Source organism: Protopterus annectens, chromosome 16.part0, assembly GCF_019279795.1.
Source record: "Protopterus annectens isolate FY-2018-M chromosome 16.part0, PAN1.0, whole genome shotgun sequence".
Lineage (NCBI taxonomy): Eukaryota > Metazoa > Chordata > Ceratodontiformes > Protopteridae > Protopterus > Protopterus annectens.
Window position 1 is genome coordinate 245,200,672 of NC_056750.1, and position 27,122 is coordinate 245,227,793.

At 43.4% G+C, this 27,122-nt stretch overlaps 1 protein-coding gene across 2 annotated transcripts in view; it reads right to left on the reverse strand.

Moving 5' to 3' along the window:
* Positions 1-27,122, reverse strand: part of RNF31 (ring finger protein 31) — a 1,258,066-nt gene that overhangs the window by 465,241 nt on the left and 765,703 nt on the right. For both annotated transcript variants that reach the window (XM_044058825.1, XM_044058826.1), the window contains exon 15: positions 6,030-6,119. In XM_044058825.1, coding sequence (XP_043914760.1) covers positions 6,030-6,119 — 90 coding nt within the window. The remainder of the gene's footprint in view (positions 1-6,029; positions 6,120-27,122) is intronic.

The following is a 27,122-nucleotide window of genomic DNA, read 5'->3' on the forward strand; positions in this document are numbered from 1 at the left end:
CTAAAGACAATCACAAGGCCTTCTTTAGTTATGTTAGAAACCTGGGTGGAAACTCCCAGATATGCTCAGAGTTAGTCCAAAATGACAAAAAATACAGTGAACCCACAGACATTGCCAACATACTGACAGACAGGCTCAGTGCAAATTTCTCCCACCAAAAGGAGAAATATCTATCCCAGCAGAGTGTAGCCTCCCTGACATCTCAGATGCCCAGGTGAGAGCTGCCCTCTCCAAAGCTAAAAACACAGCATCAATGGGACCAGACGGTGTCCCGGGTTGAGTGCTACATGAACTCCAAGAGGAACTAAACCCGCACATAAGGCTGCTGTTTAATCTTAGCCTTACTACAGGATACGTACCCAAAGAATGGCGTACAGCAACAGTGGTCCCACTCCACAAAGGAGGTGCTTCTACGGACCCTGGAAATTACCGCCCCATAAGCTTGACGAGCCTGGTCTGCAAAGCTATGGAGAGGATCATTATGGAACTCATAAACAAAGACATTGGGGATCTACAGACACTGTATCATACCCAATTCGGCTTTGTCAAGGGCAGATCCTGCCTTTTGAACCTGGTCGACTTTTTTGAAACAGTCACTAAGGCCATTGATGAGGGTAAGGCAGTTCACACAGCCTACCTTGATCTTACAAAAGCCTTCGACACAATACCCCACTCGGGCATCATAGACAAGCTCATCAGCTTAAATGTAAACCCATATGTCATAAGATGGGTTGCAAACTGGTTCAAGGACAGAACCCACAAGGTCAGAATTGCTGGAGCCATGTCAGACACTAAGCCAGTCACAAGTGGTGTCTCACAGGGCTCGGTCCTGGGACCCCTCTTGTACGGCATTTATTTTTCCGAGGTGCAAGCAAACATAGGAGGATTGTGGCTAACAAAGTTCGCAGATGACTGCAAACTGGGCACCATAACTGATACTCCAGCGGACACAAGCATCCTTCAGAAAGGCCTCATAGAAACGGATAACTGGTGCCAGAGCCATGGCCTTAAACTGAACGCCAAAAAATGTATAGTCATACCCTTTGGGAAAAACAAAGTACCCACAAATTACCACACAGGTGGTAATCCATGAAGTACGGAAGAAGTAATCAGGGACCTAGGGACCCAAGTTGACAGTAACCTCTCATTTGACACTCACGTTGCCAAGGTGGTTAGGAAGACCTTCTATATTATCCACCTTATCATGAAAGGATTCACATCTAGATCAAGAGAGGTCATTGTGCCCCTATACTCTTCCCTTATCAGGCCCATAATTGAGTACAATGCCCCATTTGGGATGTACCTTACCCAACACCTGCAGCAGTTAGAAAGTCCCCAAAAGTACCTCACCAAGAGGATCAAGGGTCTCAAACATATGTCATATGCTGCCCGGCTGAAGAAACTCCAGCTCTATTCAGTCGCATACCGCCTACTCAGAGGCGATCTATGTCTGACGTACAAGGCCATGTCCAATCCGGAATTAATGGACATGCTCCACCTCAGAAAATCCAAATCCACCAGAGCCATGAAAGCGAGAGATTTGAACCTCAACACAGAAATAAATAGGAAGTGCTGGAGGGACAGATTCATAACCCAGAGGCTCCCTACACTCTGGAACAGAATCCCAGTCCATGTTAGGCAGAGCCCCTCACTGACTCCCTTCAAGAGAAATCTTGACGAGTGGATGGGAGATCGTAGGTTTATCCCGGGGGTCATTTCTGTGTCACTACTAGACAGAGGCACAGTAAACTAAACCCTAAATGGGCATAGTATTCTCATTCCAAGGGGTGGCAAAAGCCACACACACTCTGGCTAGGCTTATAAATGCCCTAGGGCAGATAGCCTGGTATGAACCTATGAACCTATGAGTCTCCAGGCTTTGTCCTTTCTGGGGACCAGGAAAAGTCTTGAGTAAAATCCTTGTCCTTGTTCCTGTTGTGGTACTTTTTGAATAGCTCTCATGTCCATGAGGGCTGTAATTTGTTTTTGTGCCTCTACCTGTAACCTTGAGACACAATATTCAGAACCCATTTGTCTTGGGTGATTATATGCCAATTTTGTGAAAAAAGTGCTAGTTTTCACCCTAAGGGAGTTGCCAAAAGGTAAGTGCTTGGCATTTGAAGGGGGAAGTCATTGGGACTGTTTCCTATAAGGTTGTGACTTGTCTTCCCCTTCTTCTAGGGTTGAAGCACCTCACTTTCATGGTCTGTAAGAGCCTTGGGGCTGAGATCTGCCTCTCGGGCATCTGTATCTGCCTCTTTGTGGTCTGTCTGACACTGGAAAGGACCAATTTTTGGAGGGCCAATTTCTGCTAAATTGAGATGGCTGTACCTGTAAGAAATATTTCACTGTTTGCATAGGTTTTGCCCTATCCTCCATTTTCTTTAATAACTCTTCTGCCTTAACACCAAATAAAACATCCTGCTGTAAAGGAGCATACAATAATTTTGCCTTAACATGATCAGGTAAACCTTGTTCTTTTAACCAAGCATGCCTTCGCATCACAGATCCTGTAACTGCTGCTCTACAGGAAGCCTCTAATGAATCAAAACCACATTGTTCAGCTGCATGCAAGAAATCCTGCATTTCCTTATTGTCAGGATGTTCTGAACTTGTAAGCATTTTTTGTTTTAACAGAGACATTAAATATTGTTGGTATTTAAGCATGTAAAACTGGCAATTTAAAGCCCTCACTGCTAAAGTTGCAGAAGTGTAAACTTTCTTCCCCCATCTGTCTAATGCTCTAGAATCCCTGTCAGAGAGAACTGTATTTTTAGCTGTGGAAGCCTTTACCCTTTTGGGACCCTGGAAAATAGTTTCTGGGTCAGCAACAGGGTTTTTATAAAGAAATTTGTGAGAGTCAGGGTCTCTCTAGTACCTGTCTGGCTTGATTGGAGCAGGGGGCAAAGAATCAGGATTTAAACTGGATTCAGAGAACACATCATCCACAATATGGCGGAATAGCAAGGGGCCTGTGCTGAGGCAATAAAAGAAAGTCTCTGAGCCTTTTCTTGGATTCTGACTAATCCTGGCCCTCCCAATGGAAATGCTCCCTCATGGTATGTAAAGTTTCCCCAAAAGAGTAATCCTCAGGAGGAGAGGTTGAAGGAATTGATTCTTCAGCATCAGAGTCCTCATAGGGGGGTAAAGAGTATCCCTGGTCTGAAGAGGAATCAGAAGAAATGTAAACCTGATCAGAGGTATCATAGTCCGTATCCTGCCTAGGCCTTTTATCTGGAGGGGGATGAGAGCCCCTGATCAGAGTAATTAAGTCTTCGGCCATTTTAAGCATCTGTTTTTTAGGCATGGAGGCCTGCCCAGGTGAATGCTGTACTTGCTTCTTTGTCTTTAATGGAGTTTTAGACTTGGCTGTAGATTTAATGGTAAGTTGTAAAGATCTGAAAACACCCTCAGAAGACGATACCTGCTCAGCGGCTCCGGACCCATCTGAGGGGTTAGTTTCCGTAGGCTCAATACCTTGAGTTTCCAGAGGCCTAAGACATCTCCATGTGGGAGTCAGAGGCGGCCTGTGGCTCTGAGGTAGCGGGTGTCAGGGGCTGCGAAAGCGCCTCACTGAGAACCGACGACTGGCCTAGAAGAGGCTTCATTGTCAGTTTTGGGCCTTGGATGCCTGTCCTTATCCTTGCGTTTTTTGTGTATTCCGGTCATCGGTTGTTCAGATGGCATGGTATAATTGAACCTTCAGCCGAAGTAATGGCGAGCAAAGTCAAACCGACGTTTAATAGTGCGTTTGTTAAATCTAGCACAAAACCGACAACTAGTGATGTCGTGGTCTGGGCCTAGGCATGGAATACAGTAAGAATGAAAATCCTTATTAGGTATTTACTTCCCACAAGAAATACAATTATTAACTTTTACTGACATCGGTTTGAGGCAAGAAAAGGTTTCCCCAATGGGGTACTTAGCTTTATTAAAGACTTTGGTTCTGAAATTCGAATTGAAAATCTCAGGAGTCAGCCGACCAGCACTTGCAAACTGCTTTTGCTTCGGGCACCGCACGGCAAGAAAGACTGGGGAAAATGGCGTCGGCTGCATCTTATATACCCCTGGTGCACTGACGTCAGGGAAGAAGCGACAGCAACCAACGCCGGACCAAGACTTTGGAACTCTGGCCGACTGCGGGACCGCCTGATGGCAGGATAACCCAAGTGTAATGACTGCAGCAGTGAAACACGATGAACATCTGTAAGATACAATTTTATGGCCTACCAAGTAATTTAATTTTAGACTATTTTCAAAATTAGCTGCACTGAGATTAACTTCTTCTCTTCCAGTATCCTCTGTTACAATATTAATTTCAACAGTTATAGTACAGTCTGACATACATGTGTATTTCTTTGTTCTGTCCACTAGAACCCAGTGTTAGTACATTTTTTTAACACAAGCAACTTTACAAATACATTTTAAACACAAGGGCCTGTACAAATCAGTTTGATATACAAATGACATATAATTCTTTACAAAACTCCAGCTAGCTATGCTGGCATATGTTACACATCCACTTCCATACTTCTCCTGGCATAGCTGGCAATACCTCACATCGTCACATCTCTCCCCCTTTGAAGACTCAAGCTAGTTTCTTAAATGACCCTGGAGCAATACTGTTTGAGAGGAATGAGCCTGTCTGGGAATACATTAACCTACACCCTGTCTTGAGAACCAATCTGCATTGGTATTGCTGACCCACTCCAGTGCTGCACTGTCATGTCATGTGCCTGCAACCCAAGGCTCCACCTTAGTTGTTGTTGTTTGTCTTTCGGCTTTTCCTGGTTAGGGGTCGCCACAGCAGGACTCCGGTCCGCTAATGATTGGCAGTAGATTTTCACGAACGCCGAGGTGCCAGCTCGACGTCCAACCTTCAACGAAGGCACACCCGTTTATGCATGTCTTTCGAACGCCCACCCAACCCATGGGGAGGACATGCAGACTCCACACAGAAGGCACTCCCCGCACTCCTGCCCTAACCCTCACATCCACACAATCGCACACTTACCTGAATCTGACCCATAACTTTCCACCACAGCACTGAAAATACTGAAGCAACAGAAACGGACAACCAAATTCTTCCCCTAGGAAAAAATTTGGTTTTCTGTTTCTTCGATGTTTTCAGCATTTGCTGAAAATGGGTCGATATTAGAACACTCGCATTTTGAAAGTTCGGTGTTCTAATATAGACCCCAATTTTTCAACTGTGCATGCAAATTAGACTTTGCCACTGAATAAGTTTCTTGGCTTGATTACTGATGGAACCATATGTATTAAGATAGGATACTTGGTGGCCTTCAATGTAGACCATGCACTCACACTGCCCAAATAATGACTGTAAGTTTGTAGTTAACAGAAGGCAATGTGCTTAGAGATCATCTTATTGCTGTTGAATAAAAATGATTCTGGAGATTCAGCAGCACTCTGGTAAGTATAGGACATGTTTATACCTGCAGTGTTGCAAAGTTCACATCAGTTACAGGTGTTTTGATCAACATACAACTGCTGTATATCACCAGAGTTACAGGTATGAATATCACAGTGAAAAACAGGCACAGGTTCACTATTTCTGTTGCCAGGTGAAGTTAAGGGGACAATCGTCACTCATGTTAGGTGGGCATATTTGAATACAATTGATTTTGGTATACCAATTTGTGATGAGAAGATCAAGAAGTGAGTGCTTGTTGAAGATGATATTCAGTCTGGTGAGTTCAGTGACTAACCAGCAAGCTAAGGCCAGACAGAAAGATGTTAAGGTCATGTCTAGTGGGGTTGACGGAATTTATACTGAAGTCACCTAGTATTCAAAGTTTCTTTGTCTTTTTAACTGCACTACACATGTTGTTTTCTAATATCCATAAATGATATCTGGGAAATGGTGGATAACATACTACAACCATTTTCATATATATTTTTTCAGTCTGCTGCAGGTATTAAGAGTATCAGGGTCACAGATATTGTGATCACATTTATGTACATATAAAAACTTAGAAATATGCATGTGTAAACACATATACTCTTACCGGTCTTCTGCAACTGCTGCAGAAGCTCTTTTTGCACTGGGTGCAAGTGACTTTCATTTGATCACCATCGTAAATAAATCCAAAGGAACACTGAAAAAAAAAATAAAAGAAATGGTTAGTGACACAGTCTTTCATACGGCACCTCACTTTATACACATAGTGCCCTCTGTCTCTTCTCGTTTAGTGCAGGTGCAACTTAAACACAAAGAGAAAATAGCTGGACCCCAAAGGAAATTGGCAAGATGTATGTACAATTTGTAAGGATCACAAGCAGAAACTCAGCAATAATCAGCATGCATTTACAGATGAGAATGAGTTGGAACCACTGAATTAGGAATGCCACGTGCATCTACAGGTACAGAAAACTGACTGCAACCTTCAGGAACAAAAAATGGCTAAGAGTAAAAGTTGCACAATGGAACAAACGGACCGGAAACTTCTGATGCAAAGCCAGAGAGAGGCAGAAAAAACAACTGTGCACCAAGTTATGGAAATAGCTGTCTGAAATAAGTTCTTCTATTATGTTGACCTTTCCCAACTACAGGCTGTTAAGTATAAAGGGCATAAGGGAACCTCCAGAGTCTGAAGCTGTCCTGATGATACAATCTGCACATATGGACCACGGAAACATCACCATTCTTTTTTTTCTTTTCTGTTTAGAGACATCAACATTCTTCAGCTCATCACTACATAGAATTTTTCACAAGTTTTCAGATCACCACTGCAGATTAGGCTCAAGACATGTCTAACAATGAGGAAAGTGAAGATTATAGGTTCAATGGTAAGTACTAGGCTAGCTGCCCTTGCAGATCATTTTAAACCTAGCCAAGTTCCCTTTTTGTGTTTCAATTAACCTATCCCATTTGGTTAGAAACTGGTCTTATCCTTCTCATGGTTGATAACTGCATATTATCTCTAATGAGAATAACTAGGATTGTAGGGTGGGCGGTTGGCATAGTGGTTAAGGTGTGCACCTTATAGATACTAGGTGAAGGGTTTGATTCTCACATGGAGTAATTGGCTAGACTTGGAATGGCCCACAAGCATAGGTAAGTCTGGTGCTAATTTTGGTTTCTATTTAAGATACAAAATAAAACATTTCAAAGCTTTACTGGAAAAACTCACCCAGACGCTGCCACAACTTGCTGTGAGGGAAAGGTTAGTTTGCTTTTGTTTTCTTATATTTTGTATTACTTTATTGCGTTTGTCTATTTTGTATACTGTGATTTGTTTTCTTTACACTGTGTTTTACTTGTATTCTGTTTTTAATTGCATATTAAAACTTGAAAAGAGTCCACAGCTGTGTCTCGAGTCACACAGATTTTTTTAAAATGTTTTCCCACCCCCACCCTGTTGCTGTTGTTTTCATCTCCTTACCTCTCCTCCCCTTTCACTGGCTGTGGCTGAGTAAGCACAAAATTATAATTTTATGAAATCACCCCTTCAACTATTTAAATTTATTGGCCATCCTACTGTATTCCATAGAACCAGAATACAAAAGTGCCCACTGCCCTTTCAGTCTATCTTGCTCTTTTAAAATTAGTGGCTCTCCACTTAGACAGCTAAATCTTGTTACCCCCTCTTTCACATCTAACTGCTTAGAGCACACTGCAGTGCTTAGGATATTATCCCATTTTTTTCATCTTACCATTAAATACCCATTGCAAGACCAACAGGTATTGGAGAGCCTATAATCTGCCCCTCACTAATCATCTTGGGATTAGTGCTTCTATTTTCTCCTGGGGAGAGAAGGTGCACAGGGACATTATTTCCTGGAGACCGCTGATCATCAGAAAGCCTAATAACTGCTTCATAGGTGACAGCTTGGAATTTGTGCTTATATTCTACTCCTGGTGGGAGAAGGAGCAGAGTGCATTGATTCCTGACTGTTTCTGGTTGGGCAGTGAGTGTCTGTGCTTGACGTTCCTGATTTGTCTGGTTGCTATTCAAGGCATCTACCAGGAAAAGACTACAACAAGCCTACAGACCCTTACATCATCTGGGACAAGACTGTGGATCACCAAACAGGCTGTGCCCTGCTTCTCATCTTGGGACTGGTGCTAATGTTTTGCTTCTGGTGAGAGAAGAAGCAAAGGAGCATTGTATCCCAACAGAGTGAAGCTATGGTGATAGCAGCACTAGTAGTAGCCATTCATGCAACTCCCTTCTTTTCATCATTCTCGACAAGCTAACTATTTGTTTTCATTAAATACTGCTAGATTTGTTTATAACTTCAGAATATCTGCCTAAATACTTCATACTTAAATTTTCATGGTCTCCGTATTAGTCTCCACTCAAGTGTTTGGCAGTGCCCTGTACAGACACAGACACCTTAAGTAACATTTTTCCTGTAAAAGCACAAATGAAATTTCACCAATACCTAGTTGCACAGAGGACAACTAGTTTGCAGTGACAAGCACTGTCCCCAGAGCTCCAAACCGGATACTGCTCAGATTGCTTTGCATTCTCACTCCAACTGTCTAATCAATAAACAGGGTCTGTTGCCACGGATATGAACTTTCCCACTATCTCCGTTACCAGCTTGGTGGATATGAGCACCATCATGTTTACTGACAACCAGTTACTTCTCAGAAAAACTGATATGGTATGTGAGAGATGTATTTTCACAATGTCACTGGAGGCAAAACTCTCACATAAAAGTACCACAATGTCAATAAGGTTGTCAGTAGTACACATGCTGCACCCATCACACACAATTCAAAGCAAACATATAGAACGACATATGCTGAGGCACTTAAATGTAACCTTTCTAAACCCCAAAGACCTGCTAGGTGAAGTACACATAACAAATGCACTCAGCAGCCCCAAATACACTTTTTAAAACAACACTCACATCAACACACAGAGCCACATCTCATGGAGCCTACACTTCTAATCCCATAAGGCAAGCCACCACACAATCCAAAATTCTGGGCATTGGAGACTCCATCATGAGACACACTGATGTCCCTCTCACCAGGCTGAGTAAGGAGAAAGTCATGGTCAGTTGCTTATCAGGGGCTAAGATCCACCACATTACAAATGCACTCAGATCACTGGACCACAAGTACCAATAAGGCTCAGTCATAGTCCATGTGGAAGTAAATGACCTGAGATATACCTCCCTAGACTATATGAAGAGAGAATCATGGCGCTCTTGGAATATGTATCTCAGGCTGGTATCAGCATAGCACTGAGCAGCAATTTACCTTCTCCATGGATGATGCCACAATACAAATAAAAGATGTCTGACTTTAATAAACTGGCTTAGTTTCTGGCATCATTCTAAGGGGTGCAATCTTTGTCAGCATGGAAGATGGTCACCAGCCACGCTGCTTTGCCAGGGATGGTCTGAGCCTCTTCCCTCTAGGCTTTCGAACATTAGCTAAAACATTATCTACCCCCATAGTGAGTTTTTTGGCAACGCCAAAAGTACAGTTTTGTACCTACCATAAATGTAGATGTCCGATAGATATGCAACTGCAGTCCTCAGTGTTTCTTGCCCCAGATGCCAGGTGCCCTCCAAGGAAGGCTAAATTTAGAGACTGGATAAAAATTCCAGTAATTTGAAAAGGGAAGTGGACCCAAAAAGGAGAATTTACAGAGGGGTAGGAGGGGAACTGCACTGCAGTTGCATATCTATCGGACATCTACATTTGGTTGAATACCATAGCCAAGCTAGGGGTGGTAGGATCTAAGATGAAGATGGTGTAAGGCTGTGGAGGTGTTTCCATGGAAAGAGTAACAGAATCTGATGCAGTGTCCAATCCATTTTGAAATTGTTTGTTTCAAGTAGTAGCACAATTGTCTGTGTATGTCCAAAGTGTGCAGCAGCTTTTCTCCTTTATTTTGAGGATTGGGAAGAAAGTAGAGCAGGTGAATTGTTTGATTTAGAGACACCCTGGATATCACTTTGGCATGACTGAAGGATTGGTTCTTAAAGAAACTCTGTCCTGATGGAAAATGAGAAATGGAGGTAAAGGAGGAATAGTTAATTTTTCCAACAGCACTGGTGGTTTTCTGGGAGGTTTGATATTCTTTATCCCTCTTAGAAACTGTCTTTAGCAAAGGATGTGAAACACAGGTGGATCACTATTGTATTTTGCTGAAATTGCTGAAGCATGTATTTTATAGAAGAATATGGGATGCTCATTACTGATGCATCCTGACCCTTTGTTGGCATTCCATGCTGAATCTCTTTTTGGCTGAGTGATAAGTCTGTGAAGCTTCCAATGCATCATAACCACACTGAAGAAAATGATTGCTAACCTGCTGGGTATTATGAACCACCCTGCAGGAGGCCTTTCTATCTAAAGGCTCAGGAGAGAGGCTAACTTTTTCTGTAAATCATCCCATCAATCCTGGTAATGAACATATGAAGAAGAGTAAGTGCCCTCATATGGCAAGGAATTGGATTTGAGAGGTATAAGCTTTTTGCCCAGGACCTGAATTCCCCCTGAATTCCCTGTCTTTGGTCAGGGTTTTGGCGCCCTCCTTTGCTTCCTCCTTTGGGTCCTGGGAAATAGTTTCTAAATCAACAGAATGGGCCTTAATGCTTCAGGAACCCTGTTTCAGGAACCCTGTAATATCTGTCTGCAGAGGCAGGAGCAGGAGGAAGAATCAGGAGGAAGCACTTCGAGTCTGAGTAGACATCATCCAATACTGGAGGAATAGCTAAAGGGGGCTAAAGGGGTACAGCTGAGTAGCTTAAGGAAAGTATGAAGCCTTTTTCCCCTGCCACCTGAAATCTGGCCCTGCTCTCATGGAGTGGAGAATTCCCCTAAAAAGAATTTCCCCCAAGAGATAGGACGGAGAGGGAGAGACATCAATCAAAGATTCATCAGCATCAGAAAGGATGGGAGGCTGGGAAGGATTCTTCCTGGGAATCTACATAGCCTGAGTCACCCAGAGCTTCATCTGAGGAAAAGGTATCCTGTCTGCTCAAGCAGGCAGCCTTGTGTGCCTCTGTCTGGATGAGCCCTCTGTCTGGATGAGCCTAGAGAAAAAGTCATGATCTGTTTATCTGAAGTCTGAAAGTACTTCTGGCATAACAAATCAAAACCAAGAAAATCTAAAGGTATTACTGCTTAATGCTAATAGTCTAAACAAAAAACTCTGCTCCCCAGTAGTTCTCTTCACCCTAGAGAATACTGATGTCTGTGTGGTCACTGAGATATGGTTTAAAGCTGCGGACAGCACACCAACAGTGCAAGGTTATAATGCCTTCCACACATTTAGAGACACAGACAGGGACTAAAGGTGGAAGTGTCTCAATTTACATCAAAACTAAATATACCTCAAGGGTGGTCAAATAGGACAATGTACTTCGAGCTGCTCCATGTACAAATAACCATAGGCAAAATCCAATACCATTTCCTTGTAAGCTATAGGTCCCCCTCTATGACCCATGAAACCCATTCCATGTATTTAAACTTATTGGAGACACTCACCATCCAACACATTACCATATTCTTGGGTGGCTTTAATTATGCCACTATTAAATGGGAATTCTATGCGACACCACACATACAGGGACAGAGATTCCTGGATTTTGTAAACACAAGCTCTCTGGACCAAACTGTCAATACATCAAACATTGGTGCAATCATACTGGATCTGGTCCTACTAATATGGGAGAATGCTGCACACCCCCTACTGTAAGGTCTTCCCTGGTAAGGTCGCACCACAAAATGCTCTCCTTTGAAGTAAAAATAAAACCTGGAACTCTTGCTAACCCTGGAATATTCAGGAACTACTCTAATTCTAACTTCCTGCTATTAAGTGATAACCTGGCAAAATTTCAAGCCCCCATAAACCCTGAGAACACTGCTGCCTATGCAAAACTGTTCACAGAAACCCTGTACAAGCATGTTAATAGATGCACACAGGCAGCTGTACCCACCAGGAAGAAGTACAGAACTAACTCAAAAAACAAGCCACCCTGGTGGAATCACAAAATCAGTAGGCCGTATAACAGATGGAAGAAAATCATGCCAAAAATTAGGAGGTGCAGCACCCAGCAGGATAAAAGCACTCTCAAACTAAACAAACAACTCAGAGGACAAATAAAGTCTACTAAAGCCAAATTTTAGGTAACTTTGGCCTCCCAGGCCAAGGACAGTCAGAACACATTCTTTAGCTATGTCTGCAACTTCAAAGGCAATACACAATTGTGTGCAGAGTTCACTGTAAATGCAGCCACCTACACTGAGCTAGAAGATATAGCAAACCTACTGGCCAATAAATTCAGCTCCAACTTTACCACTCTCTCCTCCTCAACCTTCCCTCCGGAAATACCATCAAATACAACTCCTCCTGCTACCACTAAGGAACAGGTCCTTCATGCTCTCTCTAAGGCCAAGAACACTGTATCAATGGGCCCAGGCAATTTCCCTGGATGCCTTCTAAATAGCATGAAACATGACCTATCAGGCTCTCTGGAATTGCCATTTTAACTATAGCCTCCAAACAGGTTTCATGCCTCATAGATGGAGAACAGCAACAGTCATCCCTCTGCGCAAAGGTGGGCAATCTACAGACCCTGGAAACTACAAACCATAAGTCTCATAGTCTTATATATAAAGCCATGGAAAAGATCAATAGTGATATAGTAAACCTCCAGACACTGGACCCAACCGAGTTTTGTTTTGCAAGGCAGGTCAAGCCTATTCAACCTGATGGACTTCTTTGAGAAAGTCATCAAAGCAATGGATGAGGGCAAAATGGTTCACACTGCCTACCTTGACCTGGCAAAGGCATTTGACACAATAACCCATTTGGGCATTGTTGACAAACTCAAGAGGTTAGGTACAAACCCATATGTCACCAGGTGGATAGCCAACTGGCTCACAGACAGGACTCAGGAAGTTAGAATTGGGGAGTCCATCTCTACAAAGAGGCCAGTCACAAGTGGAGTCCCTCAGGGATCAGTCCTTGGATGGACCGCTCCTTTTTGGCATTTACTTTTCTGAAGTCAAGGCCAGTTTCAATGATCTCTGGCTGACTAAATTTGCAGATGATTGCAAATTAGGAGAAGTCATTGAATCCCACGCTGACACAAATATTCTTTAGGAAGGGGTGACACAGACAAACAACTGGTGTCAGAGCATGGACTAAAACTAAATGCCAAGAAATGCATAACATCCTTCCACCCCTGGTAACTATCATACTGACAACACACCCATTAAAGTTGACCCAGTAGTCAGGGACTTAGGGACACATATAGACAGTAATCTAGCCTTTCACCATCACGTGCCTACAGTGGTGAGGAAATCATTCTTTTGTTTCACAGTTTATAAACAAAGGTATGTCATCTAAGTCCAAGGAAGTTATTGTTCCACTGTATTTGGCAGTTATCTGACCTATTATTGAGTACAATGCCCTCTTTGGTATGTACCTAACCAGGCATATCCAACAACTGGAATGTCCACACAGGTTCCTCACTATAACAATAAAGGGTGTTAGTAAAATGTCCTATGCAGACTACCTCAAGTTCCTAACCCTGTATTCTGTCCTCTACATGCTTTTGAGGGAGATCTATGGCTGGCATACAGGGCTTTGTCAGATTCTACTCTGATGGACCTCCTGCATATCCACGAAACAAACAGCACCAGAATTACTCATTCTAAAGACTTAAATCTTGCCTGTGATATAAATAGGACCTGCTAGAGAGACAGGTATGTATCCCAGAGACTACCCCATCTCTGGAACAGGCTGCCCATCCATGTGAAGCAGAGTTCCTCCCTAACTCAATTCAAGTGCAACTTGGACAATTGGACGGGGAACAGGAAATTCATCCCTGGTTTGGCACCTATGTCTCTTATGGACACAGGCATCCTGTAAATGGCTCATCTCCCAAGCCCCTTCTTACACTTATAAAGGGTATCAGAACTTGTTAGAGATTTGGGATGCATGGCTAGGCTTAAAAAGGCCTTTGTGGTCATTAGCCTAGTAAACACCTATGAACCATAGATAATTTGAAAGGACTCGTGCATGGGATAAAGCATTTAGAAGCTGCCAAAATTATGACAGCTAAAACTCTGCAAAAAAGATGCACTACATAAAGTTACTGGAGTAACAGTAGATATGAACCTCCCCAGTCACTCACGTTGACATAAGTGACTGTCATAGCAGCCATTATAACCCCCCCCACACACACGCACGCACACACAGTTATGTGCAGTCAATATGCTTCCAACACACACACACACACACACACACACACACACACACACACACACACACACACACACACACACACACACACACAAGTAAAGCGATTGTCACAGCATTCAATCCCCCACCACACACCTACATAAAGTGGCTGTGATATAGGTTCATAGGTAGGTATTAGGCTATTGGCCCAAGGGCCTACATAAGCCTAGCCAACAAGGTTCCCTGACTTACGCCACCCAAGAAAGTTATTTTCCTGTGCCACCGTCGAGCAGAGATGCAGAGGTGATCCCCGGGGTATATTTCCTATTTCCCATCCACTCATCAAGATTTTTCTTGAAGAGTGCTAATGAAGAACTTTGCTTGACATAGATGGGTAGCCTGTTCCACAGTATGGGAAGTCTCTGGGACAGGAATCTATCCCTCCAGCATGTCCTGTTTATTGTGGGGACAAGGTTTAGGTCCCTAGAATGTGTAGCTCGGATGGATTGGGATTTCTTTAGGTGTAGCTCTGGGTTTGACATAGCTTTATATGTTAGGCAGAGATCACCTCGGAGTAGGCGATATGCTACGGAGTAAAGCTGGAGTTTTTTGAGGCGGTCAGTGTAGGGCATTTGTTTGAAGCCAGTAATCCTCTTTGTGACGTACTTCTGTGGCCTTTCCAGCTGCTGCAGATGTCTTGTGAGGTACATTCCAAAAGGGGCATTGTACTCTATAATGAGTCTAATGAGTGTCGAGTAGAGGGGAACAATGACCTCTTTTTTTCCTGGATGAGAACCCTTTTGTGATGAGGTGTGCCACGTAGAAGGACTTCCTGATTACTGTGGCGATGTGACTATCAAAGGAGAGACTATTGTCCACCTGGGTCCCAAGGTCTCTTATCACACATTCAGTGATAAGTAGATTGCTGCCTATGTGGTAGTTCATGGGTACAGAGTTTTTACCAAAGGGGATGACACTGCACTTTTTGACATTGAGCTTGAGGCCATGGCACTGACATCAGGCATTTGTCTCAACGAGGCCCTTCTGTAGGATGTCCACATCATTTGGGGACTTGACTATGGCTCCTAGTTTGCAGTCATCTGTGAACTTCGTTAGCCAGAGGCCTTCTGTGTTAGCCTGTACTTCAGAGAATTAGATACCAAACAGGAGAGGTCCCAGGACGGAATCCTGTGGTACTCCACTTGTCACTGCTTCGAGGTCAGATTTGGAGTCCGCAACTTTTACAGTGTGGGTTCTCTGTCAGTGAGCCAGTTGACAACCCATCTTGTGACGTAGGGATTTATACCTAGTTTATTGAGTTTAGCTATAATTCCAGAATTGGGGATGGTGTTGAAAGCCTTGGCGAGGTCAAGAAAGGCTGTGTGAACCACCTTACCCTCATCTACGGCTTTGGTGACTGCCTCAAAGAAGTCGATCTGTTTCAGGAGGCATGATCTGCCTTTCACAAACCTGAACTGGGTGGGATCCAGAGTTTGGAGGTTACCAATGTCTTTGTTTATGAGTTCCATGATGATATGTTCCATGGCCTTGCAGACCAGGCTCGTCAGGCTAATAGGTCCATAGTTCCCGGGATCAGTGGTGAAGTGGGATAACTGTTGCTGTGAGCCATTCAGTGGGCACAAAGCCTTATGCAAGGCTATTACTGAACATAGTGCTTAAGTGGGGAGCCAGTTCATTCTGAAGTTTGTGTAAAACGCAGCCTGGGATGTTGTCCAGTCCCATGGATGCTGTGTTTTTGGCTTTAGAGAGTGCAGCTTCTACCTGCGTAGTTGTGATTACAGGGACTCTGCATTCTTCCTGTATAGATATAAGTCCTTTGGGGGGGGGGGGGTAAAGTTAGCACTGAACCTATCTGCCAGGATGTTGGCAATATCAGTTGGTTCTGTAATTTTCGTGCCTTTGTGCTGTAACTCAGAGCAGAACCAAACCACAAACTAAATAACAACCAAGGATGTCCAGCAACCAGCAGAATTCGTCTACAGCCAACCAGCATACAACCAAGGATTCCAAAAACAATTCCAAAGCGTTGAGAATAATCCAATGCAGTTTATTGTAAACAACAACGAAGATGACCTAGGTTTCGTTCAGTGACGAACTTCTTCAGATAACAAACCACAAATAACACCCTCCTTAAATACACATAACCCTACGCTTAATTGGACCAATTAAGCAATCAATTAACATTTTAAAACATTTTAAAACATTTTAAACGCACATTAACTAGTTATACTAACAATTAATGTACTGACACCACCTACCATAATATATAACCAATCATACAACACTCTCCCAACAAAATTATATATTTATACACATATAAATAAATATATATCAGAGCAGATCTGGGTGTTGCCATCGAGATTCTTGACATAGTTATAGAATGCTTTGTGGTTGTCCTTAGAATTAGTGGCAATTTTGTTTTCGTAGCTAGCTTTGGAGGATCTTATAAGGGATCTCAGCTTCTTACTGAGGCTGACCAGGGAGCTCCTCCACTCATGGGATTTTGCTCTCTTTCGCAACAGTTTCTTCCTTCTGTTGTACAGTTTGTTTATGGTAGGGGACCACCAGATTGGCTTCCTTTTTTTTGGAGAATAGCATCTTGGTTCTGTTTGGGATAGCACAATCCATGCACTCGTGTAAGTGCTTATAGAGTGCATTTTTTAGGATTCAGCAGTTGTAATTGTATTGTCCATCTGCATGGGTGTCATGAAGTTCACCACTTCTGTCTTAAGAAGCATGAAGTTGACTTTGGAGAAATTTTTTACTGTGGTTTCCTTAATGGGGGGTGGGGGCAGGATGTGGATATCAAGGGTGATTAGCTTATGGTCGGATCGGACCAACGAGTTGACTTCAGGTGTGGAACACCGGTCACTCATTTTGGTAATTACTAGGTCTAGGATATTGTTGTCCCTGGTAGGGGTGTGGACAAGTTGATTCGGGGCATTGGAGTTTATGAATTCCAGAAAGCGCTGAGCTAAGGAGTTGGTACACGAGTAGTTTTCCCAGTTAACGGTGGGGTAGTTAAAGTCACCCATTATTAGGGTGTTTGGTTGAATTCTAATATCTTCCAGTACATCAAGAAAAGAGGAGTGGGAATCCTGGGGCATGGTGGGGGATCTGTAGCAAGTTACAATTTGGATTGCAGTTTTGCCCAGAGTTAGTTGCACTTGGATAACCTCGGATGCATTATGGTGAACAACTAGCCAGGAGGTGTGGATATCCTTAATAAATATGGACACACCTCAGCCTTTGATGTTTCGGTCCAGGTTACATGGCTGAAAAGTGTGGTATGAGTTATAGCTTGGTAGTGCAGGGGTGCTCTCTGGAGCCTTGAACCAGGTCTCAGTCACTGCACAGATATCGATGTTCTCCATTTTAAGGAGTGCCTCGAATGAGTGCATTTTGAGATTTAGACTTCTAGCATTGAATAGCATTGCCCTCAGTTTTTTCTTGCCTGTTCCTGTTACAGTGGTGAATTTGTTATTTGAACCTTGCCTAAAAAAGGCACTATGGGGCAGCAAGAGCCTTAGCCAGTATCCGGAATCCCAGGGGCGACAGGTGCAGGCCATCTGTGGCAAAGCATCGTGGTCTGTCGACCATGTCATTCCAAGCAGACAGATACTGGATCCCCTTAGAATGACACCAGAAGCTTAGCCAATTGTTGAAGTCAATCATTTTGTCCTTGCACTGTGGTATAATTCGGGGCGATGGCAGAATGCTACTCAGGGCTAGGGTCATACCTGCCTGGGCTACAAGATCAGAGACCTCTTCCATGTCTCTTTTCATGTAGTCCAGGGAGGTACATCTCAGGTCATTCACACCAAAGTACAGTTTTGTACTTACCATAAATGTAGATGTCCAATAGGTATGCATCTGCAGTCATCACATATGAGTTGTCCTGCCTCAGGCAGCCCTTCGGTCGGCCGGATTCCAAAGTCTGGGTCCGGCGTCGGCTGAAGTTGCCCTTTCCCTGACGTCGGAGCGCCTGGGGTATAAAAGCGTCAGCCGACGCCATCTTCTTCAGTTTTTCTTGCCCCAGATGCCAGGTGTCCTCAGATAAACAGGAGAGAACACTGGGAGCTAAATTTGGAGAAATGCAATAAATTCCAAACATGCACAGCAATATATATAAATATAAATACATATATATCAAACAAATACACCATAATAGATAACCCCAGCTAGCTATGATAGGAATCTGTATCTGCACTAGATGAGTAACAGGACATAAACAAGTGCAAATGCAGGCTTTCAAATCAGAAAGTTGAGAGAGAGATGGAAGAGATTGCCCAAACGGCCAATAACTACAATTTCTGGGCCAAAACCACTCCTTATGTGGTAGACAGGTTACCTAGTGCTTACCACTCCCACTGATAAGCTAGAAGGCTTCCCTCCAACACAGAAATGCTTGGGGAGTTCAGAAGCTTACATACAGTCCTGGATACAGAAAATGTGTATCTGGAAAGTACAGTTTTGTACCTACCATAAATGTAGATGTTCGAAGATCCACATTGCTGCAGTCCTTACATATGGGTAGTCCGCTGTCCTCGGTCGGCCCGAATACCAAAGTATTAGGCTGACGTCGGTCAAGGCGCTTAAAACTGACATCAGGACGTCAGGGTACAAAAGCGCATGACCGACGTCATATCCTCAGTCTTTTCTTGCCCCAGATGTCAGAAGGGCCTAAAGAGAAAGGCAAAGCCAAAAACAGCAAAAAACAACCACCCACCCCTGCACTTACCATATTTACAATATTTACAACCCAAACCACACAACCACCTCTAACTACAGAGGGGGAAGGAGGAGAGTAAATTGGACTGCAGCAATGTGGATCTTCGAACATCTACATTTATGGTAGGTACAAAACTGTACTATGTTCTTCATCTCACATTGCTGCAGTCCTTTCATATGGGTAGAATCCCAAAGCAGAGGTAAGGGAGGATGGCAAAACTATACAGCATTAGGAGCTGCCAAAATGCCCTGTAAAATTGCAGTGGCAAATCCAGCCCTAGATTTAGAGTAAAGTGGAAGGTGGTAATGCTTAGAGAAAGTATGAACTGAACTCCAAGTAGCTGCCTCCAAAATATCCTTAGTAGCCACCCCCCTTAAAAAAGCTGTAGAAGTGGCAGTAGCCCTAGTGGAATGAGGCCTAATCCCAGTTGGAATCTCCTTACCATGATGGGAATAACAGAAAGCAATACAAAAAACCAATCCACTTAGAAATAGTTTGTTTTGAAACAGGTTTGCCCTGAGAACACAAAGCAAATGAAACAAACAACTGCTGAGACTGCCTGAACCCTTTAGTTCTGCTCAAATAATATCGCAACTGTCTGTGTATATCGAAAGTGTGCAAAATCTTCTCCCCTTTATTTTGGGGGTTTGCATAAAAAGTAGGCAAATGAATAGTTTGGTTTAAAGCCACACTAGAAACCACTTTAGGCATAAAGGAAGGGTTGATACGCAAAGAAACCCTATCCTTGTGGAAAATTAAGAAAGGCTCAACCGCCATAAGGGCCTGTAATTCAGAAACCCTTCTCGCAGATGTAATGGCCAACAAAAAAGCAGTCTTCCATGATAAATATTTCAACTCGGCAGTCGCTGCAGGCTCAAAAGGTTGTAGAGTGAGTTTCTCCAACACAAAATTGAGATCCCAAGCAGGAGTAGGAGCTCTACGTGGGGTCTTATATTCTTTGCCCCTCTAAGGAATTGCTTAAACAAAGGATGAGAAAACAATGGTGGGTCACAGTCATAGTGAGCAGAAATTGCTGCAGCATGAACCTTTATAGAGGAGAAGGACAAACCTTTGTCCAATAACTCAGTAAGGTATTGAAGAGCAACACTTAAGTTAGGTTTAGAAACATCAAAGTCCTTTGCTGTACTCCAAATTAAAAATCTCCTCCATTTATCTGCGTAAACTTTCCTTGTACTAGGCCGTCTGGCCTCCAAAATAACATTCAAAACTTGTTGTGGAAGCTGAGACCCTCCAGGGTTTAAAACAGAATATGCCAGGCTGTTAGATGTAGAGAGTGAAGTTTGACATTGAGTAGATGACTGTTCTCCTGAGACACTAGGTGTGGAATCGAAGGCAAAGGCCATGGAGGCTCCGTGCACTAGACTTCCTCAGTAATGGGTACCAGTGCTGTCGAGGCCAATCCGGAGCTATTAAAATCATGGTTGGCTTGTCCTGTCTGACCTTCAGGAGTACCTTTGGGAGGAGAGGCAGTGGTGGAAAGGCATACACGTGAAGATTGCTCCAATTGAATGAGAGAGCATCCACTTTCCAAGCTGTGGGATGAAACTTTTCGTGCAAAACTTTGGCAGCTGGTAATTTAGTGGAGAAGCGAACAGATCTATGTCTGGAGTTCCCCATAACACTGTCAATTTTTGAAATACATGAGGATCCAATTTCCACTCGTGGGGATCCATAATTTGTCTGCTCAACACATCTGCTAAGGAGTTCTGTGCTCCTGGCAGATACCTTGCCTGAAGATTTAGCTGCAAACTGAGAGCAGTCTCCCACAAAATCATTGCTTGTCTGCATAGAGGATATGAATGTGTCCCCCCTTGCTTGTTGATGTACCACATGACAGTTATGTTGTCTGTTTGAATCAACACCTGCCCTGGAAAAAGTAAATCCTTGAAAGCTATCAATGCAAATTGGACTGCTAACATCTCCTTCAAGTTGATATGTAAATGTTGAAGTCTGGCAGGCCACGTGTCTTGTATCCATTTTCCATTTAGATGAGCTCCCAAGCTTTTGTCTGAGGCATCTGTCGTTAGAATCTGACTACGCCTCTGGTCAGGTCACAGAGAGTCCCTTGTTTAGGTGACATTCTGAGCCCACCACAAAATTCCTTTTGAATGCAAGGTATTATCTGAATGACGGTGTCCATATCTTAGCAGTGTTGCATCCATACATTTGAGATACCATTGTAGCCTCCTCATATGCAGTTTGGCATTGGGAAGTACCAGAATACAAGATGCCATGAACCCCAAGGCTTGAAGGACTGTCCTTGCAGTCAGCCTGGACTGAGAGACAATTGATGGAAATAAAGAAGATTCTTTTGTTTGTCCGGGGTTAAAAAGGCCATCTGGGATGCTGTATTCAGTCTCACACCCAGAAAGCACATGTCCTGAGAGGGTACTAGACTGGACTTTATTTCGTTCACAGAATACCCTAGGCATCTTAACACTGCCAACACATACTGTAAATGATGAAGAAGTTCGTCTTTCCTTTGAGCCAGAATCAGGCAATCGTCCAAATAAGGATAGATTTGGATTCCTCTTAGCCTGAAGAAAGCTACCACTGGAGCCAGAACCATTGAACACTCTGGGCGCAGTAGATAAGCCAAAGGGCAATGCTGAGAATTGATAATGCTCTGAACCCAGCCCAAAATCGTAGATACTTCCTGCAACTTTGTCTGATAGGGTCTTGCACGTATCCCTCCTTGAGATCCAGAGTTACCAGCCAAGACCCCTTGCCCAGCATGAAGGAATTGCTGTAGAGTCAGCATTTTGAATTTTGGCACAATGAGATAGGTGTTGAAGATAGACAAGTCGAGAATAGGCCTCCATTGTTTTCTTTCTTTGGAACAAGGAATAGTCTGGAGAAAAATCGTTGGCCTTGTTCTGAAATAGGCACCTTTCTATAGCTTTCATTTGCAGTTGGAGATTTGTTTCAAAGCCTCTGCCTTTGATTAGGTGGAGGTCTGGCATGCCTTTTCTGTTTGGTAATGTGTGAAAATGGAACCTGTATCCTTTGTCTATTATTTGCAGTGTCCATTTGTCTCTTGTAATACTGTGCCAATTTTCTGAGAATAAAGAGCTTTCCGCCCAAAGGTGCTTCTAAAGAGGCCCTGGCAGCTGAGTCAAAGTGAAGTCATTGAGTCTGTCCTTGTGCAGCAGCAGTGGTCCTGCACTACCTCTCTGGTTGGGAGGCTGCTGAACTCCCTGTTGTAGGAGCCTCTAGCTTGCCCTCTACCTCTGGCACGCCTGTTCCTGCCTCTCTGAAATCTTTCTGTGTCCGGAAAGGACCAATTCTTGGCAGGCCAATTTCTGCTGAATATTGGCGGTTTGACTTGTAGAAAATCTTTGACTGTTTGTACAGATTTTGCCTTTTCCTCAACTTTCTTTAAGACCTCCTGAGCAGTGGAGCCAAATAACCTTTGCTTCTCCAGTGGAGCATCCAGAAGCTTAGCTTTAACATGGTCTGACAGAGATTGTTCCTTCAGCCAAGCATGCCTACGTATGACTGCACCAGTCATAGCTGACCTACATGAAGCTTCCAGTGCATCATAACCACACTGCAAGAAATGGTTGCTAACCTGCTGGGAGTTATGTACCAGATCCTGAAGGGATTTGCGATCTAGGGGTTCAGGTGAAGACAGTTTCTTATGCAATTCATCTAACAAATACTCTTGGTACTGTATCATATGAAATTGACAATTTAATGCCCTCATAGAAAGAGTAGCAGAAGTATACACTTTTTTACCCCATCTCTCTAAAGCCCTGGACTCCCTTTCAGAGGGGAGTGGATTTTTAGCAGTGGTAGCTGCAACCCCTTTAGGGCCCTGGGAAATAGTTTCTGGATCAGCAGAGTGGGCCTTGTAAAGAAAGTGATGCGAGTCCGGGACCCTGTAGTACCTATCGGGTTTGACAGGGGCCGGAGGAAGAGTGTCAGGGGTTATGCTAGACTCAGAGTACACATCATCAATGACATTCAAAACAGGAGGAATAGCCAAAGGTCTACGCTGAGGTAAATGTAGAAAAGTTCTTAATCTCTTCCTGGAATCAGAGAATTCCTGGCCCTGCCATTTGAAATGCTCTCTCATAGTGTGCAGGGTCTCCCCGAAGGAAAGTTCTTCAGGAGGGGAGGCCGAGGGGATAGATTCCTCTGCATCAGAATCCTCAGAGGCGAAAGGCCTCCTCCTGGTAGTCCGAGAGAGCAGAGTCATCAGAGGCCTCCTCTGAGGAGTGAGGATCAGAGGGCACAACCCTGGGCCTTTTGTCTGGAGGAGGTTGAGAACCCCTGCCTGGATGGGGCTGAGAGCCCCTAATTAAGGAAATTAGGTCCTCTGCTAAACTTAGAATCTGAGAACCTGTAGTGGGTCCCTGAGGAATAACCCTGGGAGGCATAGTTTTTGTATGCTTAGCAGCTTTAGCCCTGGTGAATGCCTTTAAGGACATGGATGCAGGAGGCCTGGCCGAACCACGTGCTGGTGTAGCTTTGTCAAGAGGAATGGTGTCAGAAGTTTCCAAAACACCAGTTTCTGAAGGAAATTCAATAACCGACTCAGCAGGGGCCTCCGGGGCCGAGGTTGTCGGTTGAGCGGTTTCGGAGGATGGAAGTACCAAGGACTCGGTTTCAGTCGAGACCGAGACACTCGCGGTAGGCCTGGCCGTGGTTTCAGCCGAAACCGCGGCCCGCTTGTGTCGGTCCTTGTCCTTCCATTTTTTTAATTAAATGGGAAGTCGGAGTCTCCGACGGCATATTGTAAGCAAAACTAGCCCCAAAAAATTCCTCTGCAAACTCCGCATGACGTCTAAGAGTGCGTCGGTTGAAGGAAGCACAGGCTGAACAGGCCGAGACGTCGTGGTCTGGGCCTAGGCAGGGGAGGCAGTAAGAGTGGAAATCATTATGAGGTATTTGTTTCCCACAAGTTAAGCAATTATTAATTTTATCTGACATCGGCTGAGGCAAGAAAGAGTCCCCAACGGGGTACTTAGCTTTTGAAGTCTTCGGTAGCTGAATTACAGGAGCTGGCCGACCGGCACTTGTGAACTGCTTCTGCTTCGGGCACCACGCGGCAAGAAAGACTGTGGAAGATGGCGTCGGCTGACGCTTTTATACCCCAGGCGCTCTGACGTCAGGGAAAGGGCGATTTCAGCCGACGCTGGACCCAGACTTTGGAAAACGGCCGACCGAAGGGCTGCCTGAGGCAGGACAACCCATATGTGATAACTGCAGATGCATCCTTGAAGGACATCATGGACAATAACAGAGTCATATTTGCACTTGCTGTGGAGTGAACTGCGTGCCTGGGTTATGTGGCGGATCCTGGCACTGACAGGCAGCTGACAGTAACCTTCTCCTTGTTTAGCCTGGTGAGTGGGACATCAGTGTGCCTGAGTCACCTATGACTAGTGGTTGGGTACTTTGTTTTGCCTTATTGGCTGTGGTTGAGTGGCACACGGAGTCTGTGGGCTATGTGTCATTTGGGTTGTGTTGGGGGATGGAGGTTGCTTGCGTTTCTGCTTTGGAGGTCTCTGTTGCTTAGACAGATTATTATTGAGAGCCTCTGCGAATGTTTTTGTGTTACTATGTGTGGATTTTGGTGGTGTAGATTTAGTGAGTGTGGTGTGAATGTTTACCTTCTCCTCATGACTGTCATGTTCAGTCTTGGTTGGAGAGAGCTTTACCTCATGTTTTGGCTAGATAAGTGCATCTCTCACAGGTTGTAGTGTTGGGTGGTAGGAGAGAGGGTTGTCTGTGTACATGAGGCAATTAATATATTGCCTCAAGATGCCCAGATTCATCAGATAAACAGGAGAGAACACTGGGAGCTGACCCTTGGACATGCCTGAATAAAAAACTATTTTCCTCTAGATAAGTGAGGAAAATGAGTACAAGAGCTGTTTTTCTCTAAGCATGTGAGAAAAGTAAGTACAAAAACTGTTTTCCTGTAGGTAATGAGGAAGATTGAGTGGTATAGTAATTAGTAGCCTAATTAGTGCTTACAAGTTCTGAACAAGTGCTGAGCATGAATAAGCAAATTTAAGTGCTAAAACTAAGAATCTGTATCTGCACTAGATGAGTAACAGGACAGAAACAAGTGCAAATGCAGGCTTTCAAATCAGAAAGTTGAGAGAGATGGAAGAGATTGCCCAAAAGGCCTAATAACTACAATTTCTGGGCCAGAACCAGTCCTTATGTGGTAGACAGGTTACCTAGTGCTTACCACTCCTACTGATAAGCTAGAAGGCTTCCCTCCAACACAGAAATGCTTGGGGAGTTCAGAAGCTTACATACAGTCCTGGATACAGAAAATGTGTATCTGGAACACTAGTTACAGGAAAGCTAGGAAACAGGCTTACAGTTTTTTTTTTTTTTTGTTTGTTTTTTTTACAGAAAAGTAGTAAAAAGAATTCACATGCAGTGCAAGCTACCACACTTGAGTATGTAGCAATATTGCACCAAACACAGTTTAAAAATGCATTTAAATTAAAAAGGACTAAAAGCAAGTGTAGAAAGAGTTTATTAGGTAGAATGTGGTAAAGAGATGGGACTGGGGGAGTGTCCCAGATCAAATCTACAGTGGGGCGGGCAACTGCAAAAGCCGCCAAATTTAAACTACAAACCAAAAATAGGGAGGGTGGGACAAAACAGTTTCAACAGAGATCTAAGAAACAACTAACAGTACAAACTCTAAAACCAAAAAAATATACTCAGCTCTGTATATTTGCAGATCAGTCTCTCAGAACAAGGAGACAACAGTTTCAACAGAGATCTAAGCAACAATTAACAAACTCTATAACCAAAAAAATATACTCAGCTTTGTATATTTGCAGACAGTCTGGAAGGCAGTCTCTCAGAACACAGGTTCCAGCAATTAAATATGACATCTCTCCAAAGACATACACACAAAGTGACTGGTACATCAGTTGATACGACTACCCAACACACGAGCACACAAACACACACTTACTCAAAGTGATGGTAATAGAGGTTGATCTGATCCCCCAATACACATACAAAGACATATATACAGACAAATACACACACACACACACACATATATACACACACACACACACACACACACACACACACACACACACACACACACACTTATGTAAAGCGTGTGGCACAGCAGTCAAATGACCTCCCCTCATGCACAAACACATATGTAAAATGAACTGGCATACAACAGTCAATATGACACACACACACATATATATATATATATATATATATATATATATATACATACATACACATACATGCATACACGCACACACTTATGTAAAGTGACTGGCATAACAGTCAATATGAGACCCACAGGCATGCATGCATAAGCAAGCGCACACGGACACACACATGTATGTATATTGTATGGCACAGCAGTCAAATGGCTCTCCCTTACATAAACAAATATGTAAAATGAACTGGCATAACAGTCGATATGACGTGTACACACATGCACTCTTACGTAAAGTGACTGATACAGCAGTCAACATGACCTGCAATGACCCCCACACACAAACGCTAGAAATAAAAAAAAATGTCTTACCACATAGAGAATAGGAAAGGATGTCACAGTGTTCATGTTATAATATATTCCAATATACTGTCACAGAATTCATGTGATAATATATTCCCATATATTGTCAAAGTGTTCATGTTACAATATATTCCCATATATTGTCACAGTGTTCATGTTACAATATATTCCCATATATTGTTGTTCATGTTACAATATATTCCCATATATTGTCACAGTGTTCATGTTACAACATATTCCATATATTATCAAAGTGTTCATGTTACAATATATTCCCATATATTGTCACAGTGTTCATGTTACAACATACCCCTATATATTGTGACAGTGTTCATGTTACAATATATTCCCATGTATTGTCACAGTGTTCATGTTACAATATATTCCCATATATTGTCACAGTGTTCATGTTACAACATATTCCATATATTGTCACAGTGTTCATGTTACAATATATTCCCATATATTGTCACAGTGTTCATGTTACAATATATTCCCATGTATTGTCACAGCAGGAAGTATTCCAAGAACTAAGACAACAGGAGAATTGAACAAAGAGATTTTGCTAATAGGGATGACTGTAAGTAGGGGAATAGAAAATACGCAAGAGGGGGTGGAATTTACTAGAGAAAACTGG